At 47.1% G+C, this 17,231-nt stretch overlaps 2 protein-coding genes across 8 annotated transcripts in view; one reads left to right on the top strand and one right to left on the bottom strand.

Moving 5' to 3' along the window:
• The window catches only part of rassf4a (Ras association domain family member 4a), a 244,262-nt gene that overhangs the window by 204,985 nt on the left and 22,046 nt on the right, over positions 1 to 17,231 (top strand). The gene's annotated exons all lie outside the window — the stretch shown is intronic.
• On the bottom strand, positions 46 to 15,939 carry LOC145360372 (protein DEPP1-like). Of its 2 annotated transcripts, XM_080215554.1 has the most exons (3): positions 15,664 to 15,939; positions 7,821 to 7,932; positions 46 to 4,646 (listed from the first exon to the last, which is right to left on the bottom strand). In XM_080215554.1, exon 3 carries the CDS (start codon positions 4,641 to 4,643, stop codon positions 3,960 to 3,962), a length of 684 nt encoding a protein of 227 aa, XP_080071680.1. In that variant the 5' UTR covers positions 4,644 to 4,646; positions 7,821 to 7,932; positions 15,664 to 15,939; the 3' UTR covers positions 46 to 3,959. The 2 variants fall into 2 exon arrangements, with proteins under 2 accessions (XP_080071680.1, XP_080071679.1); XM_080215553.1 differs by lacking the exon at positions 7,821 to 7,932.

The following is a 17,231-nucleotide window of genomic DNA, read 5'->3' as shown; positions in this document are numbered from 1 at the left end:
TAATCTCAGTAAGAAGTCACACAACACCAGGCTAAAGTCCAATCAGTTTATTTGATAGTAAACCCACAAACTTTCGGAACGCTGTCCCTTCGTCAGGTGAGTGGAAAGTTCTGATCAGAAACAGGGTATATAAAGGCACACACAGTTTCTAGAATACTGATTAAAATGCGAGTCTTTACAGCTAACCAAGACTTAAAAGGTGCAGACAATGTGAGTGGAGAGAGCATTAAGCATAGGTTAAAGAGATGTGTATTGTCCCCAGGCAGGACAGTTAGTGAGATGTTGCAAGCCCAGGGAAGTCGTGGGGGTTACAGATAGTGTGACATGAACCCAAGATCCTGGTTGAGGCCATCCTCATGTGTGCAGAACCTGACTATCAGTCTCTGCTCAGCAACTCTGCGCTGTCGTGTGACGTGAAGGCCGCCTTGGAAAACGCCTACCCGAAGCGTTCTCCGTGTTTTCCGACTTTTTAATTGATTTTGCGGCTCACTGATACGCTCGGCAGGTTCAGAACGCGCCATCCTTTTCCTCACTGCAGATGTACCTCAGGGGTGAAGATGGAGGATGAGCGCCACTCGGTGGCCAGATGAGGTACTTCTCTGAAAAGGAATTCCATCAAAAAGCCAGCTGAGAGATGAAGAAAATGGTAGAAATGTTCATTTTACACATGCTGGGAAAGGGCACTCATTGGAGCTGAAGGTTTCCAAACTGCACTCTCCCAGTCAGAAAATGTAACTCAAAGCCTCTTTGCATGGGCGTTACATCATTGAATGTGGTCAGGACCATTATGCGAGAGTTGTTAGTTTCAGAAGTAGTGATATTGGCCCGGATTTGCGCGCCTTCATCTGCATCAGATTGGAAATGAGGGGGTTTACAAATAATGGGTCCTGATTCCGGGACTCCCACCACCTTTCCTGCCTTGTAGAATTTTTGTGCCCCTGGGTTAAGGTTGCGGGTAATAAGCCCATACCCAGCAATCCCACTCTTGTCCACTCCTTTGGGGGGGGCGGGCATTTCAGACTCTGATGGAATGAGGCCGACTTTTGCAGGAGACATGATTCATGACTTCTTAGAGGAAGTGTGTGACAAAGTGGGGGGTTGCCTAACCTGGAATCAGGAAGCTTTTAACAGATAAGTTTAATAAGTGTTGCCAACTTCACCTCATTTTTAGATAGAATGTGATCATTTATTTGAGTGATTTGTTTCTAAAAGACAAGTGATGATTAAATTTCATTGTTGACATGCTCTGATGTGTTAGAGTACTTTCTCCAGTGGAGAAGGTGCTCGTGCACTCTACACCTGGGAGAAGCAAATTTTACTGCTTTTAGGAGGCCTTTGATTTTCATATTGATTTAATGTCTTTGAAGCAATATATATCAGACTACGACCCACTTATAACGCTGGCAAGAATTCAAAATGCTCATAAAACTGTTGAAATAAGCACATAGGCATTGAGAATACCCTTAGAATAATTTCCCCTCTCAGAGGCCCATAAAACTGACAAACATAGCCATTCAGACTACCATTGAGAAACAATTTAGGAGGGAAGGGTGCAAACCAGATTGGCATATTTAAATATGCAGAATCTGTTTTAAGCCAGATTCCCTTGGCTCCTGGAAGTAACCCATCTACCAGCACAACATGAAGCTAGTGAGCATCACCACTGGTCTCCACAAATAGAGAGCAGATGTGATGACCACCCTGGGGTGGGGGAGGCGGGGCTGGCGGGGCTGGAAGGCAATTGGAGCCCCAAGGTCATCAGGGACATGTTAGGCTGTGTCCTGATAGTGGCAACATGGCATGGCTGAGGGCACTAAGGATTGGGGCCTGAAGAGTGTGGGGCCCGTAATGACTCCATAATGGGGTGTCATTCACATGGTGGGAGAAGGGTTGGTGCCAGCACCTTTAGGTCCCCTGCATGGCACAAACCACTCCGACCTCCAAACAATTGTCAAAGTGTGAGTGGACTGCGATCAGAAATACCCCAACCCACCCGGTGGGAATCACACCTCATTTCCCACTGGAGACCACACTGAGAAACCTTTTGGGAGAACTGTGCCTTTAATCTTCTTAATGCACAACGTGAAGATTGTATTGGGGTGGGCACAGTAAGAAGCCTCACAACACCAGGTTGAAGTCCAACAGGTTTATTTGGAATCACGAGCTTTCAGAAAGCTGCTCTTTCGTCAGGTGAGTGAAGGAGCAGTGCTCCGAAAGCTCGTGATTTCAAATCAACCTGTTGGACTTTAACGTTGGCGCTGTGCGACTTCTTACTGTTCTTCATGCACATTTCTCAATCTGTCTGAATAACCAAACAGTCATCGACAAAACACTTTAAAGAATTTTTTTACAAGCTTATAAAATACCACTCAGACAAAGCTTAAAAAGCCCCTTTACATCTGAATAAAATTCCTTTACAAAGTCAACTCCATGGAGTGGGTCTTGGATCTCAGATACTCATTAGGAATGCCTGGCGATCATACCACAAAGCAGGTGAAATACACTGGGGAGTTTGGGGGATGGGGTTGGTTTCCTGTCCCACAGGAATCGTAGCGGGCAGGGGACAGACCACACAAAGGTCCGTGGACCTCGGGTGAGAATTTCAGGTTTAAGAACAAAGAAAATTATAGCACAGGAACAGGCCCTTTGACCCTCCAAACCTGCACCAACCACAAAGCCAGAAAATCTCACCCCCCCAGGAGTAGTAAAACATGTTCTGCAATTAGTTAAGGTTGTCTACTCCAGTGGGCTTAATGCAGGGAAGGTGGATGTCTGCTTTGGCCTGACTCATCCATTGGGAAAGCAATGAGATTGGGTTGCAAAATTCAAACCACATTGGGTGGAATCAACACCAGCCTTGCAGTCAATCCCCTGGGTTTTCCATCCTGCACATTAGGTTAAAATGGGGTGGCACAGTGGTTGTATCAGGGACCCAGATTCAATTCTGGCTCCGGGTGTGTGTGGAGTTTGCACATTCTCCCCGTGTCTGCCCGAGGTTCCTGCGGATGCTCTGGATTCCTCCCACAATCCAAATATGTGCAGGTTAGATGGATTGGCCATACCAAATTGCCCCTTAGTGTCTCAAGATGCGTAGGTTAGGGGGGGATTCGCTGTAAACACTTGGGGTTATGGGGTGGGATTGCCCGTAACTGTCAGGGGGATTACACGGGGTTACAAAGATAGGCCCTGCCTGGGTGAGATTGCTGTTGGTGCAGAATCGATGGGCCGAATGGCCCCCTTCTGCACTGTTTGCACTGTTAGGATTCTTTGTGTAGGGATTCTATGACACCAGCTGGTTAGTTTGGGACCAATAGTTTGGATCCCAAATGGATTTGTGCACTCCCACCATGTTTGGATCTTTGATGAAAGCGTGTGTGTGTGTCTTCATTGCTTCAGGAAGAAAGTCAATTCAAACCCATTTCCCACAGTGCGTGCAGGTAGGATTCCCCATTAACGAAGGGTGGGATTGATTGGTTGCAGTGATGGGAGTGGGGGAGGACTTCCTTATCCAAATAAGGACATGATTTTGGGCTGACCCTTGAATGGGGGCTCAGGATAAACAAAGAGACAATCAATATGCATGGAGGGAGAGAGAATAAAGTCAGATAGAAAAATTTGGTGAGCTGCCATTATATAAAAGAGCTGTGGTCCCGACCCCACTCAGAACTGGGTGGGCAAGTCAGTTCATCTCAGCTTGAACCCGTGCAGATGTGGAAGCTTCCGGTACTCAGTCAGTTCCTGTGGAGGTGAGGGAGGCCCGAACGTAGTGGAGTGTTGAATCATTCCAAGCGGTGGTGGTGGTGATAGTGTTGGGGGGGTTGGATGAGGAGGAGGTGTTGCTGACCTTCGCACAGTTGAAAATGACCATTTTCTTCTCTCCCTGCTTCGTGAGCACGCTTTTAAGAACCCTGTCCTGGTCGGCAAATGTTTGGACCTCTAAGGCGCTCGGACGTGTGGCGCTACTTTTTACCACATTGATGGTATGCAGTCAGTCCTGGAGATACAAGCTTTCCTCTCGCGATGTTAGCACGCTGCCCCGTCGATGATGCCCTGCCCTGTGGCGGCGGTGGTTGCTTTCCATGAGCTCTTTTTGCTGCCGTGACGGTGTGGTCAGGAGCGAGCCCGTGAGACCTCCTGGCGGTGCGGTTCTCCACTCTGGGGTAAACAACCAGGGGGTGTTGCTGTGAGAGTCGTTGACGGTTTTCTTTACCCGATGGTCCAAAGAGCCAGGTGAGTGGATCCGAGCTGTCTCCCGGGGCATGGCTGGAATGCTGGCCGTCCACCGCCATTGTAAGACCGTCCCGGGACAAAGCATCGGGCAGGCGATTGCCCTTCTTGCTGCTTCTCGGTAGGGTCAGGGGTGGAGGAGGCTCAGCCTGATGGAGGCGACTGACCGTCTGATTGGAGGTCCTGAGTGAGGGGTCTGCCTGAGGCAAGTTCTGTGTCCTCGAAGACGTGTCGAACAGGAAGGTGGGCTGTGCCAGCTGACAGATAGATTTCAGGTAGTCATCTTGGGTTTGGGAAGGACTGCAGCTGGTACCAAGACCCCCGTCTTTAGTGTACAGAGCATCGTGATACATCTCATCGTGGGTTTCAAAGATCGTGGGCAGGTGGTCTACCAGAATCAGCTGTTTCAGCCTCATGTCCTAGGAAAGAACCGGAAAGAAGAAAAAACTGAGTTGAATTCTACATTCAAACAGCACCATAACCTACGGTTATAGAATTATAGGTTCCCTACTGTACAGAAGGAGGCCACTCTACCCCTTGAGTCTGCACCATAACAAGCCCACCCAGGCCCTATTCCCGTAACCCCGCACATATCCCTTGCTAATCCCCCTGACACTAAGCATGGCCAATCAACCTAACCCGAGTGTGGGAGGAAGTCGGAGCACCCGGAGGAAACCCACGCAGACACGGGGAGAATGTGCAAACTCTTTGGGGCGGCACGGTGGCACAGTGGTTAGCACTGCTGCCGCACAGCACCAGGGACCAGGGTTCAATTCCGGCCTCGGGTTACTGCCTTATGGCGTTTGCACATTCTCCCCGTGTCTGCATGGGTTTCCTCTGGATGCTCCGGTTTCCTCCCATAGTCCAAAGATGTGCGGGTTAGGTTGATTGGCCACGCTGAATTGCCCCTCAGTGTCGGGGGATTAGTAGGGCAAGTAGATAGGGTTATGAGAATAGGGCCTGGGTAGGATAGTGGTCGGTGCAGACTTGATGGGCCGAATGGCCTCCTTTTGAACTGTAGTGATTCTACGATTCCACACAGACAGTGACCCGAGGCTGGAATTGAACCTGGGGCCCTGGCGCTCTGAGGCATCAGTGCTAACCACTGTGCCCCCCTTCAGATACTTTAGATCACAGGGCCACAGAAATTGTATAAAGCAGATGAAGGCCATTCGGCCCATTGAATATGCAGTGTCTCACTGAAAGAGCATTCTGCCTATTCCCACTCCCCTGCCTTATCCCTTTAATCTTGCACATTTTTGTTTTTCAGTTATCCAATTCCCTTTTGAGTACCTCAATCGAACTGGGGGGTGATCGATGGGGGACAAGGGGGACCCGCTGCTACTCTGCAGTGGGGTCAGTGAAGGAAGGAATGAAGGAACAATCAAGTGTGCAGGGTTGGGGCTAGCCATCGGCTGGCGGGTTGGTGCGGTTGTGGGGAGTGGTTCGGGTCTGACCATGAGGGGGGAGATTGGGGATGGCAGGGTGGGTTGGGGCTGGCCTTGGGGAAGGGGAGAGATCAGGGCTGGCCTGGGAGTGTCCGGAGGCCAGTGATTAAGAGTGTGGAGGCCAACAGTCAGGAGGCTGGCAATGCAAGGGGCCATGCGCCGATCCCTGCACTGACAGATTGGTGCATGCGTAGTGGCCCACTCTGCCATATGCTGCCGCCCTCTTGGTGGGAATAGATCCCACCCACTACTTTCTGTTGTGAATCTCTCTGAGGCACTCTGCATGTCAGATTCGTTAGGTAAGTATTACCCAAAAATGGGCAGAAAAATCTCCTGTTTCTCCCCACCCCCCACCACGGGCACTTTTTTTGGGGGAGAATCCCAGACCTCGTTCATACTAACGCCAAAATCAAATAAAGTTGGGATCTAGGCTAAACTTCACAATATACCCTGGAGTTTCTGATCTGGTCCCTAACTTTACCCCTAGAGATTTGCCCCTAGAGAGTCTCCTCTTACCTTCTTTCTCCAGTGAAAACAGATCCAACCTCTCCGATCTATCCTTGTAGCTAGTTTTTTATCCCTAGGTTCATTCTTGTGAACCTCCTCTATACTCTCTGCAATACCTTCACATCGCTGTTCGGGTATATCATCCAGAGCTGAATGTAGTTCAGATGAGGCCTAACAGTTTTATGCAAATCTACACAAATCTCTTTTACTTCGAAGCCACTAATTTTAACACTTTTTGTTATTTCAGAATACCCTCAAGAAATCAGTGACTGGTCTGGCAAGATCCTGTCACTGTGGTATTTACACTAGGGAGTGATCTTACAAACAAATTCTAAGTCCCGAATGAGCATGAAAACAAGAGAAATTTGCGTTGATTATTTTGGGTGACTTGAAAATCGATTCTTATCTGATTTGGTCAAAAGAAATCTTGTCAAACTTGCTTTCCACCAGCAAGAGGAGTGGGCGAGGCCTAAATCACCCAAAAACCCGCTAATAGCAACAGAAGGCACCATTGCGCATGTGCAGATTTCTGTGCCCCGTCACCCCTTCCCCCCCATCGAAACTGTGGTTCTCCATGGCCAATTCCCATCCACACCTCCTCTCAGCCAATCACTGTTGCAGACTATTTCCCCTGCCCCACAAATGGCCCGCCCCCATCTGGCTCTGCCCCTCAGGCCACACTCCCTCATACCCCATCCCCTTGGCACTGCCTGCTGTATGATGGGCACTGCCAGGGTCCTATGCTGTCAGTGCCAGGGTGCCCGGTGGGCAGTACCAGGGCACACTTTCGCCCCCGACCTCCTAGGTTAGGCTCGGTGATCTCCAGTTCTACCCGCGAGGACATCATGTCTGATGCCTGTTAATGGGGGAACTATAGGTGATCCTCGCTGGGAGAAGACTTCTCCTGTTGAGGCCTCAGAATCAAGCAAGCCTTGAACAATTCCATCCTGGACTCACTAATTCTATTAAAATTAGATTCAGAATACATTTAAATATTATGATCAGCCTCACGCTGATCGGGTATCCGGTGCCGGTAAGAATGCTGAAGGCGAGAAATTGGGCGCGAATATGATTTCTCGGTTCTCTTGTACATTCTCCTCGTGTCTGCGTGGGTTTCCTCCGGGTGCTCCAATTTCCTCCCACAGTCCAAAGATGTGCGGGTTAGGTTGATTGACCGCGCTAAAATTGCCCCTTAGTGTCCTGCGATGTATAGGTTAGAGGGATTAGTGGGTAAATATGTGGGGCTATGGGGGTAGGGCCTGGGTGGGATTGCGGTCGGTACAGACGTGATGGGCCGAATGGCCTTTTTCTGCACTGTAGGGATTCTAAGTTCTAGTTCTAAGTTCTTGCGACCTTACCGTCCGGCCGATGGTAAGATCATCACACCCCACCGCCCCCACCCCCTAGAGTTTTAAGAAAAGGAAATAGCTGAGTTTAAGAAAGGAGTGTGAATGCTGGAAATCTAAACAGAAATCAGAATAGGAGGATGATCAATGGCTGAAATATAAAAGTGGATTTATATTTCTGTAGCAATTATCCAGCGGAATCCCGATCTTAATTCCGATTTCCAGTGTTTTAACCCACCCTTCGCTCTCGAACGCTGGGTGAAATCGCAGCGGGGGTTTTTTTTATCCTTACCTCCCTCCGCTTTCAATGTGCCAAATTAAACGAAAAAGATGGTAAAATCGTGGAAGCGTTGGCATCCGCAGCATCTAATCTGCTCCCTGCGTCACTCTCCTTGCCTGTCCACCTAATAATAAGAACCGCAGTCAGTGTCCACCTGGCTCTGGGCTAGTGCCACTCAGCAGTGAAAGAGGCTGCAGCTTCGCCGAGAGCTCAGCTCTGTTCTATTTATAGACACCAGAGGCCAGAGCAAGTGGCAAGCTGCGCTGTTCAATATTTCAGCTGTGCAGGCACTGCAGCCGAGATATGGATGTGCAGCAAAGCCCAGATAGTAATGTCACTGGAAAAATCCGGGCTGGTTAAATAGTTTCATACCATTTCCACGATTCTTTCTTTTTTCACACAACTAATACAATCATAGAATACCGACAGGGCAGAAGGAGGCCACTCAGCCCCTTGAATCTGTACTGACTCTCTCTGACAGAGTATCTTACCCCATTTCCCCCACCCTGTGCCCGTAACTCCATGTATTTAGCCTGCAAATCCATCTAACACATACCTCTTGGGACACTAAGGGACAATTTAGCATGGCCAATCCATCTAACCTACACATCTTTGGACTCTAAGGGACAATTTAGCATGACCAATCCATCTAACCTACACATCTTTAGACACTAAGGGGCTATTTAGCATGGTCAATCCAGCTAACCTACATATGTTTGGACACTAAAGGGCAATTTAGCATGGCCAATCCATCCAACCTGCACATCTTTGGACACTGAGGGGTGGCATGGCAGCACAGTGGTTAGCACTGCTGCCTCCCAGCACCAGGGACCTGGGTTTGATTCCCAGTTTGGGTTACTATTTGTGTGGAGTTTGCACATTAGCCCCCATGGGTTTCCTCTGGGTGCTCCGGTTTCCTCCCACAGTCCAAAGATGTGCAGGTTAGGTGGATTGGCCATGCTAAATTTCCCCTTAATGTCAGGTAAACTAACTAGGGTAAATGCATGGGGTTGTGCATATAGGGTCTGGGTGGGATTGTGGTCGGTTCAGATTCGATGGGCCAAATGGCCTCCTACTGCATTGTAGGATTCTAATTAAGGGCCAATTTAGCATGGCCAATCCACAATGTAGCCTGCACAATGTTAAATAAAAACAGAAAAATGTTGGAGGTGCATTTCTATAAAGGACCTTCCAGTTCCTTTCATTCACTAGCCTCATTTAATGTATCTGTTTTCTCCCCTCTCCCCAACTTTCTCTTTTTCTATACAATCCTACTTACTTCGCATTGTTTTAAGCTAACGTGGATAATTTAGTTGGTCTTGTCCCTGAGTAGGAATGCCTAGGATTTGATGATCCACTCCAGAGACAGGTAGACTCCAGTGCAGTACTGGAGCCCTGTAGTGGTGGGCAAGACGTGCATGCACTTGCCGGCATATTGGATAAGGTCAAACGGGGGCATCCTCACACATGCCAGAAGTCAACACCAGTCTCTTTGCAAATTGAAATCGGGGCCAAAGGCTTGCTTCAGATGACAATTCCAATGGGGATTTCCCTGACACTCCCAGCATCACCGTGAGCTGCACTGTTGGAAATCAGTCACACTCAGCAACAGGCAAACAAGGAGGCACCTGAATCTACCAGTGTTTGCATCCGACTCTTCAAAGAGTCCAATGAATGTGTGTGTTTTGGTTCATCCAGGAATGCTTCATGCAGCCCTCCCGGAATTGGTGGGAGTCTCCCGAAATGGCGCATGGACCTCCAGGGCGCTTCCGTGGGAAGCTCGGGAAATCATTGGGTTTGCATTTTGATGGAGATTATTTGACAAGACCATTTGCAAAAGGAGACTAGATAGGCTTGGATTGTTTTCTCTGAAGCAGAGAAGGCTGAGGGCAGGGGGACTTGATTGAATCTTATAGAATCTTATAGAACATTACAGCGCAGTACAGGCCCTTTGGCCCTCGATGTTGCGCCGACCAGTGGAACCAATCTAATGACTCTCTAACCTAGACTATTCCAATGTTATCCGTATGCCTATTCACTGATCATTTGAACGCCCTTAAAGTTGGCGAGTCCACAACTGCTGCAGGCAGGGCATTCCACGACCTTACTACCCTCTGAGTAAAGAACCTACTTCTGACATCCGTCCTATAAATACCAGCCCTTAATTTAAAGCTATGTCCCCTGTGTTAGCCGTCACCATCTGAGGTAAAAGGCTCTCACTATCCACCCTATCCAGTCCTTTGATCATCTTGTATGCCTCAATCAGGTCACCTTGTAACCTTCTTCTCTCCAATGAAAATAACCTCAAGTCCCTCAGCCTTTCCTCATAAAACTTTCCCACCATACCAGGCAACATCCTGGTAAACCTCCTCTGCACCCTTTCCAATGCCTCCACATCTTTCTTATAATGCAGCGACCAGAACTGTACGCAATACTCCAAGTGCGGCCGCACCAGAGTTTGGTACAGTTGTAACATGACCTCATGGCTCCGAAATTCAATCCCTCTACCAATAAAAGCTAACACACCGTACGCCTTCTTAACAACCTTATCAACCTGGGTGCCAACTTTCAGGGAGTTATGCACATGTACCCCGAGATCTCTCTGCTCGTCAACACTACTAAGAGTCCTTCCATTAGCCCTATATTCTGTATTCCTGTTATTCTTACCAAAGTGAATCACCTCACACTTTTCCGTATTAAACTCCATCTCTCGGCCCAGCTCTGCAGCTTATCTGTGTCCGTCTGCAAACTGTAACATCTATCCTCACTGTCTACAACTCCTCCAACTTTGGTTTCGTCCAACTTTGATTGAGGTGTATAAGATTATGAGGGATATGGACAGGGTAAGTAGGGAGCAGCTGTTCCCCTCGGCTGAGGGGTCTATCACGAGGGGACATGGTTTTAGGGTGAGGGGCAGGAGATTCAGGGGGGATTTGAAAAAAACACTTTTCCATTCAGGGGGTGGTGGGTATCTGGAATGCACTGCCTGGGAAGGTGGTGGGGGCTGGAACTCTTACAACCTTGAAACAAAACTTGGATGAGCACTTGAAATATCATAACATTCAAGGATATAAAACAAGTGAGAAAAATGGGATTAGTGGCCTTTAGTGGGAGTTATTGTTAGTGCGGACTCAATGGGCCAAAGGCCTTTCCTTCGCTGTTTGATTCTATGACTCTCTATCTGATATAGCGCTTTCTCCCCTTGACTGAGTGATGCCACCTACTCAGGGCAGCCTCTGGCCCAGTGACCTGATCAACCCCCACAGGCCCTCCATGGGCGACACGGTGACACAGTGGTTAGCACTGCTGCCTCACAGCGCCAGGGACCTAAATTCGATTCCCGGCTTGGGTCCTGTCCATGTGGAGTTTGCACATTCTCCCCATGTCTGTGTGGGTTTCCTCCGTGGTGCTGCAGTTTCCTCCCACTGTCTAAAAAGACGTGCTGGTTAGGTGAATTGGCCATGCTAAATTCTCCCTCAGTGTTATCGAACAGGCGACAGATTGTGGCGACTAGGGGATTTTCACAGTAACTTCATTGCAGTGTTAATGTAAACCGACTTGTGACAATAATAAATTTGAAAAACTGAAAAAAATACGGTCAGAATGTTCTGATCAAACCTTCAGTAATGTTTCAGATTAGGAACAGCAACCCTTCTCCCACTCCCCTCCAAACAGGATATTGAGGAGGCCACACCTGGATGCTATGTGAGTTTTGAGGGAGGGTGTTGCCAAATAAGGAAAGATTGAGTAGATTAGGCCTGTACTCCCTCTAGTTTAGAAGTGTGAGGGTTGATTTACTAATTGTACAAAATGCTTAGTATCTCGATAAGAGTGAGTGCTGTAAATCCAGAACAAGTGGTAACGGTCTCAGAATAAGGGTCAGTCATTTAGAACCGAGGTGAGACATTTCCTTATTTAAAAGGATTGTGAATTTTTGGAATTCAGTATCCCAGATAGTTGTGGGTGCTCCATGGTTGGACATCTTGAAGATTCTTGGGTGGTGAGGGAATTAAGGGATATGACAATGGTGTAGGGAGTGGGAGCTGAAGTTGAAGATCACCCATGATCTTGCTGGATGGCAGGGCAGGTTCAAAGGGCAGAATGGCCTACTCTTGTTCCTATTTCTTTCCAAGACCTGATCATTACTCGATCTCCAGTTTTCTACTTTGGTTATTTGTAACTTTTCACACTAACTTCCATTGGGCTGACTGGTTTTAGCTCCAATGGATGACAGCACCTTCCGTCCCCTTTACATGGTTTGAGTTATAAAGAGAGGCTGGATAGATTGGGACTTTTTTCCCTGGAGCACAGGAGGTTGAGGGGTGATCTTGTTGAGGCACAGATCAGCGAGATAGTCAGTATCTTTTCCCAAAGATAGGGGAGTCTAAAACTAGAGGGCATAGGTTTAAGGTGAGAGGGGAGAGATACAAAAGGGTCCGGAGGGGCAATATTTTCACAGATGAGTGTCTGCCAGAGGCAGGTACAACTTTGTCTTTTAAGAAGCATTTAGACAGTTGCATGGATGAGATGGGTATAGAGGGATATGGGCCCAAACACAGGCAACTGGGACTAGTTTAGTGGTTAAGAAAAAGGGCAGCGTGGACAAGTTGGGCCAAAGGACTGTTTCCATGCTGTAAACCTTTATGACTCTCTTTCTCTCCATTCCTTCAGCATAGCAAAGGACGACAGACAGTACATTGAGATGCATTTGAAGTTGTTCCCTGTTGTGACTCTCCCCTGTAACTGACCCAGTCTATCTTCCCTACAGATGTTCTGCTTCCGTCACTTGTGTCCATGTGATTATACACTGAAACCTTGCAATTGAGCTAACTATCAGAAAACTGGGTGGCAATGTCTAACTTCTATTTTGTTTGGTCCAAGCGGCAAGTGATTTGAGACTAGATAGAAAATCAACATTATTATCTGCTGGCGACGGAGAAGTTTTGTTATCTGTCTAAATTGTGGAGGGCACTATCATGTTGATTAACTAGTAATTCAGATGTTTTTCAAATCATTCTATTTGAGTACAGTTTGCATTCTTGAATTGCAGTTAGGAATGTATCAGATAAGTCTTTTATTGAGGAGGATGGTTCAAGGTAAATGCCTTGCACATGTTTCCTGCTGAAAACCTACTGTATAAATAGATTACGATTTTATTTGTCTTCTTCACGTGATGGATTACTGATAGTATGTGCGGTCAACATAATTAGGAGGTAAACGTGCTAAGCAGCTTACATTAGCTGAAATCTCCTTTGCTTGTCGAGAACACAATCTGTATCGTGTCCTGTTGCCTTCCCTACATTTCTCTCCTCTCTCCTTTCATTCTCTGTCTCCTGCCCACGCCACTCACTGTCCTATGGTTGAGATGTCGGCTGACTTGCTGCCTTTGTCGCTGCCTGACTTAAGAAAGAAGAAACGTCTCAGAAACTCATTTTGCAAAGTGTGCTTCCCATTTGTAACCCTTCCCAGACTGAGTCCGGGCGCTGGCCATGGGAGGAATTTTGAATGTAGAGCCCGTCTTGCCAGTGGGCTTGAGGCCACCTCCTCGTTCTTTTAATGGCAGCACTGTGGGTTAGCACTGCTGCTTCACAGCGCCGGGGACCTGGGTTCAATTCCAGCTTGTCTACTTGGAGCCTGCACATTCTCTCCGTGTCCACGTGGGTTTCCTCCGGGTGCTCCGGTTTCCTCCCACAGTCCAAAGATGCACGGGTTAGGTTGATTGGCTGTGCTAAATTGGACTCTAGTGTCGGGGCATTGGCAGGGTAAATATGTGAGGCTATGGGAATAGGGCCTGGGTGGGATTGTGGTCGGTGCTGACTCGATGGGCTGAATGGCCCCCTTCTGCACTGTAGGGATTCTATGATTCTAACTAGAAGAAGGCAAGTTGCACCTCAGCTACCGCAGATGTTTTGAACTAAACCATCAGTACTTCAAAATCGTGTTGCTTGTAAAAGAGTAAAAGGTAAAGTAGAAACAGGTAACGAAAGGCTGCTTTCCCCTTTGAGGGGGAGAGCTGCTTGGTAGCGATTTAACCTGAGGATCACCACACCACAGGCGAGGGGCAAGGCTGAGAATACAAAGCCTTTATACACTTCATATTCTCTGTTTGTGAGCGCAGCTGTGAAGTTTTAATAGGAGTTTCAATCCAAAGGAACTCAGTTTTAATACAGCTCCAATTAATTGTTGGTTTCTGCTTTTAAAAAAAATTGATTGCATTCCTTCGTAAGTTTCTTACACTTTTTCAGGGGGCCTGAGGGTGCTGAGGGGATAATAAAAAGTGATTCAAGGTGGAAACCCTACCACTTTGAACAGGTAGAAATGAGTGGAAAGTGTCTCTCACACACGCACACGCACAGACACACACGCACAGACACACACACACGCACAGACACACGCGCACACACACACACACACACTCACATACACACACACACACACACACATACACACACACACTCACATACACACACACACACACACACACACACACATGGAACCATAGAATTCCTACAGTGCAGAAGGAGGCCATTCGGACCATTGAGTCTACACGAGCTTTCTGACAGAGCATTTTAGCCAGGCCCTCTCTCTCCGCCCTATCCCCACAACCTTAGGCATTTTACCATGACTAATCCACCTGATCTCCACATGTTGGCACACTAAAGGGGCAATTTAGCCTAGCCAGTGCACCTAACCAACATATCTTTGGACACTAAGGGAAAATATAGCATACCCAATCCACCTAACCTTCACATTTTTGGACACTAAGGGACAATTTAACATGGCCAATCCACCTACCTGCACATCTTTGGACTGTGGGAGGAAACCCTCGCAGACACGGGGACAACGTGCAGACTGCACACAGACTGTCACCCAAGCCTGGAATCGATCCCGGGTCCCTGGTGCAGCGAGGCAACGGTACTAACCACTGTGCCACCATGTTGCCCTTCCCAAGGTATAATCAACCATGAAGGCTACTGAAGGTGAATCCTTGGGTAAACTTACAAGACCTTGTGTTTTGATTGAAGTTCATTATTTTTTGCCAAAACTTCCACGCGTTTGGTTACATTTCTGAAGCAAAACTCATCATGTCTTAAACCTGATGACAAATAAAATGTCACAAAAAGTTCAAGGCTAAGGCATTAGTTAGCAAGTGCCTCTTCCAAGTATCTATCTTGGCAGAGCAGGAATATCTGATCTGTTTCTGTAACCCTGTTCCGATTTGGTACGTTGATGTCAGCTAATCAGAATTTGGCATTGAGGTGTAACTAGAGGTCAAATGAGGTGTGAAGGTGCACCACCATATCAAAGAAAGAGGCACAACAAACTAGACACATTGACTCTGATCCTGCACTGAGTTCAGGATCTCACTGTAGCTATCATATATGTTATATTATGTTGCATTAGAGTGAATGCTTTCAATTGTACATATAATCGACCACTAACATGATTCTTGTACACTCAATAGTTCTGAATGTTTAGAAGTCAGAAGAAAAGTCTTTTTGGACAAATCTGATACTTGGACAAGTTTACTTAGCTTTTAATTCCTGTTTTCGTCAGATGTGAACTTTTTTTTATTGATCAGTGATTTCTCAGGATTAGTTGGCATTTTTCTATATTGACTCAACATTTCTAACCATCGATAAGCCAACGCTTCCTTAGACTGAAGTGTTTCAGGTAATGCCCCACCACAGAATGAGATAGCAAGTGTGTCGCTTATCTATCTGTACAAACCAGCACATTTTTCGAACCATCCTGGCAGACAGGACGGAAGAGTACACATCTGTAAGAACACACAATGTAAATAAATCTGCTCCATTTCTTTAGACAAACGTGCATTTTTTAAGAAAATACTTACCTTCATCAGAGATTGAAGTTCTGCTACACTCTGGGATGCCTGACGTTTAATGTTGTCTTTCTAAAATACTTGATGTTCAATAGTAATGTAACTCTCAATTAGTGTGCACCCATTCACAGAGAGACAGACACTCATTGAGGATGCTTCACGTACATTCCTGCAAAGGTGTCTGATTCTATTGGAGCAGCTCATAAAGCTCTCTGCAGCTGTGACCTCAGAAGACTCAAGATAAAGTGCGGTTGACAAAACCCGGAGTGGATTTTGTGCTCCTTTGGCAAAGAAATCTCTCCATGCCTCCCCCTAAGACTCCGGAAATTATCCAGCACATTTCATATATAAATACATAGACTCTGTGTGGTACAGAAAGAGGCCATTCAGCCCATCTTGTCCATGCCGGTCATCAAAGATCTGACTACGCTCATCCTTTTTCCAGCGCTTGGCCCATAGCCCTGGAGGTTACAGCAACGCAAACAAATGCCTAAATGCTTCTTAAATGTTTGGAGAGTTTCTGACTCAAACACCCTTCCAGGCAAAAGAGTTCCAAACTCCCAACACCCTCTGCATGAAAATGTTTCTCCTCAATCCCCCTCTTAGCCTTCTACATCTTACCTTAAGTCTGTGTCCCCTGGTTATTGAGCTCTCTAATAATGGAAAAGGTGCCTTCCTATCCCACCTTCTCTATGCTCCTTGTAATCTTATACACCTCTATTTGGCACCCCTCAGACAGAGTTCTGTCTTATAAGATGACGGTGTGGGAAAGGGGACCTGAACTCAGAAGGGGGTCAGCCAGGGTGCCTGAAAAATTAGTAGCACCCTCGTTGTAGACTGGCTGTCCTTGCACATACGTGAAATAGTCAGTGCAGACAAAGGGGATGTTTCACTATATCTATCAAAAGATCACAGCTGAATGTCCTTGCTAATGGCACTGAAACTGTGATAAAAGACACGATTAAGTGACCATTGTCTGAATGGGCATTCTACCCATCTACCACTAAAGATTACAACATTACCAATGGGACGTGATTAAACAGCTATTGTCCCAGGCCTATCTCTTTGTATCATATGTAAACAATTTACCAGTGTGCGTGATCAGAAACAATTATCTTTACTAGAAGTTGTGCCCTGTAAAAAAAAGGCTGACTGTACACAATTGGGCAAGGCAGACTGAAGAAACTTTAGGAATTCATCAGTTCTCTCCTTATCGATAAGAGGGCAATAAAGGATCTAAAATTCACAAACGCTTTGTCCGAATATCTTTTTGGTTCTGACAGTGGTTGGCTCCATGTGGTCGACTCTGTGTTAACCGTTACCTATGCTGGTGTGTCTCAGAAGCCCCATTCTGGAACGACAGTCTCTGCAGCATTTGCTGCTGAGGAGGACAGTGGGTTGAGAAGGTGCGAGATTCACTGGCCTCTGTTTTCTCCAGGCCTACTCCCCAGCCAACTGAGCTTTGAACTTCTGTTCTGAAGTTTGTCCAAACATTCTGCCTCCAGAGCTTATGGCCATCAGCAACCGTCTCCCTGCTGTCTAGCAGGTCAATGTGATCCACCTAGTGTATGGGTGAAGAG

This window comes from Carcharhinus amblyrhynchos, chromosome 31 (genome assembly GCF_965287045.1).
Source record: "Carcharhinus amblyrhynchos chromosome 31, sCarAmb.v2.hapA, whole genome shotgun sequence".
Lineage (NCBI taxonomy): Eukaryota > Metazoa > Chordata > Chondrichthyes > Carcharhiniformes > Carcharhinidae > Carcharhinus > Carcharhinus amblyrhynchos.
The sequence above is the reverse complement of the archived record's forward strand: the minus strand, read 5'-3'. Positions and strand labels throughout refer to the sequence as shown.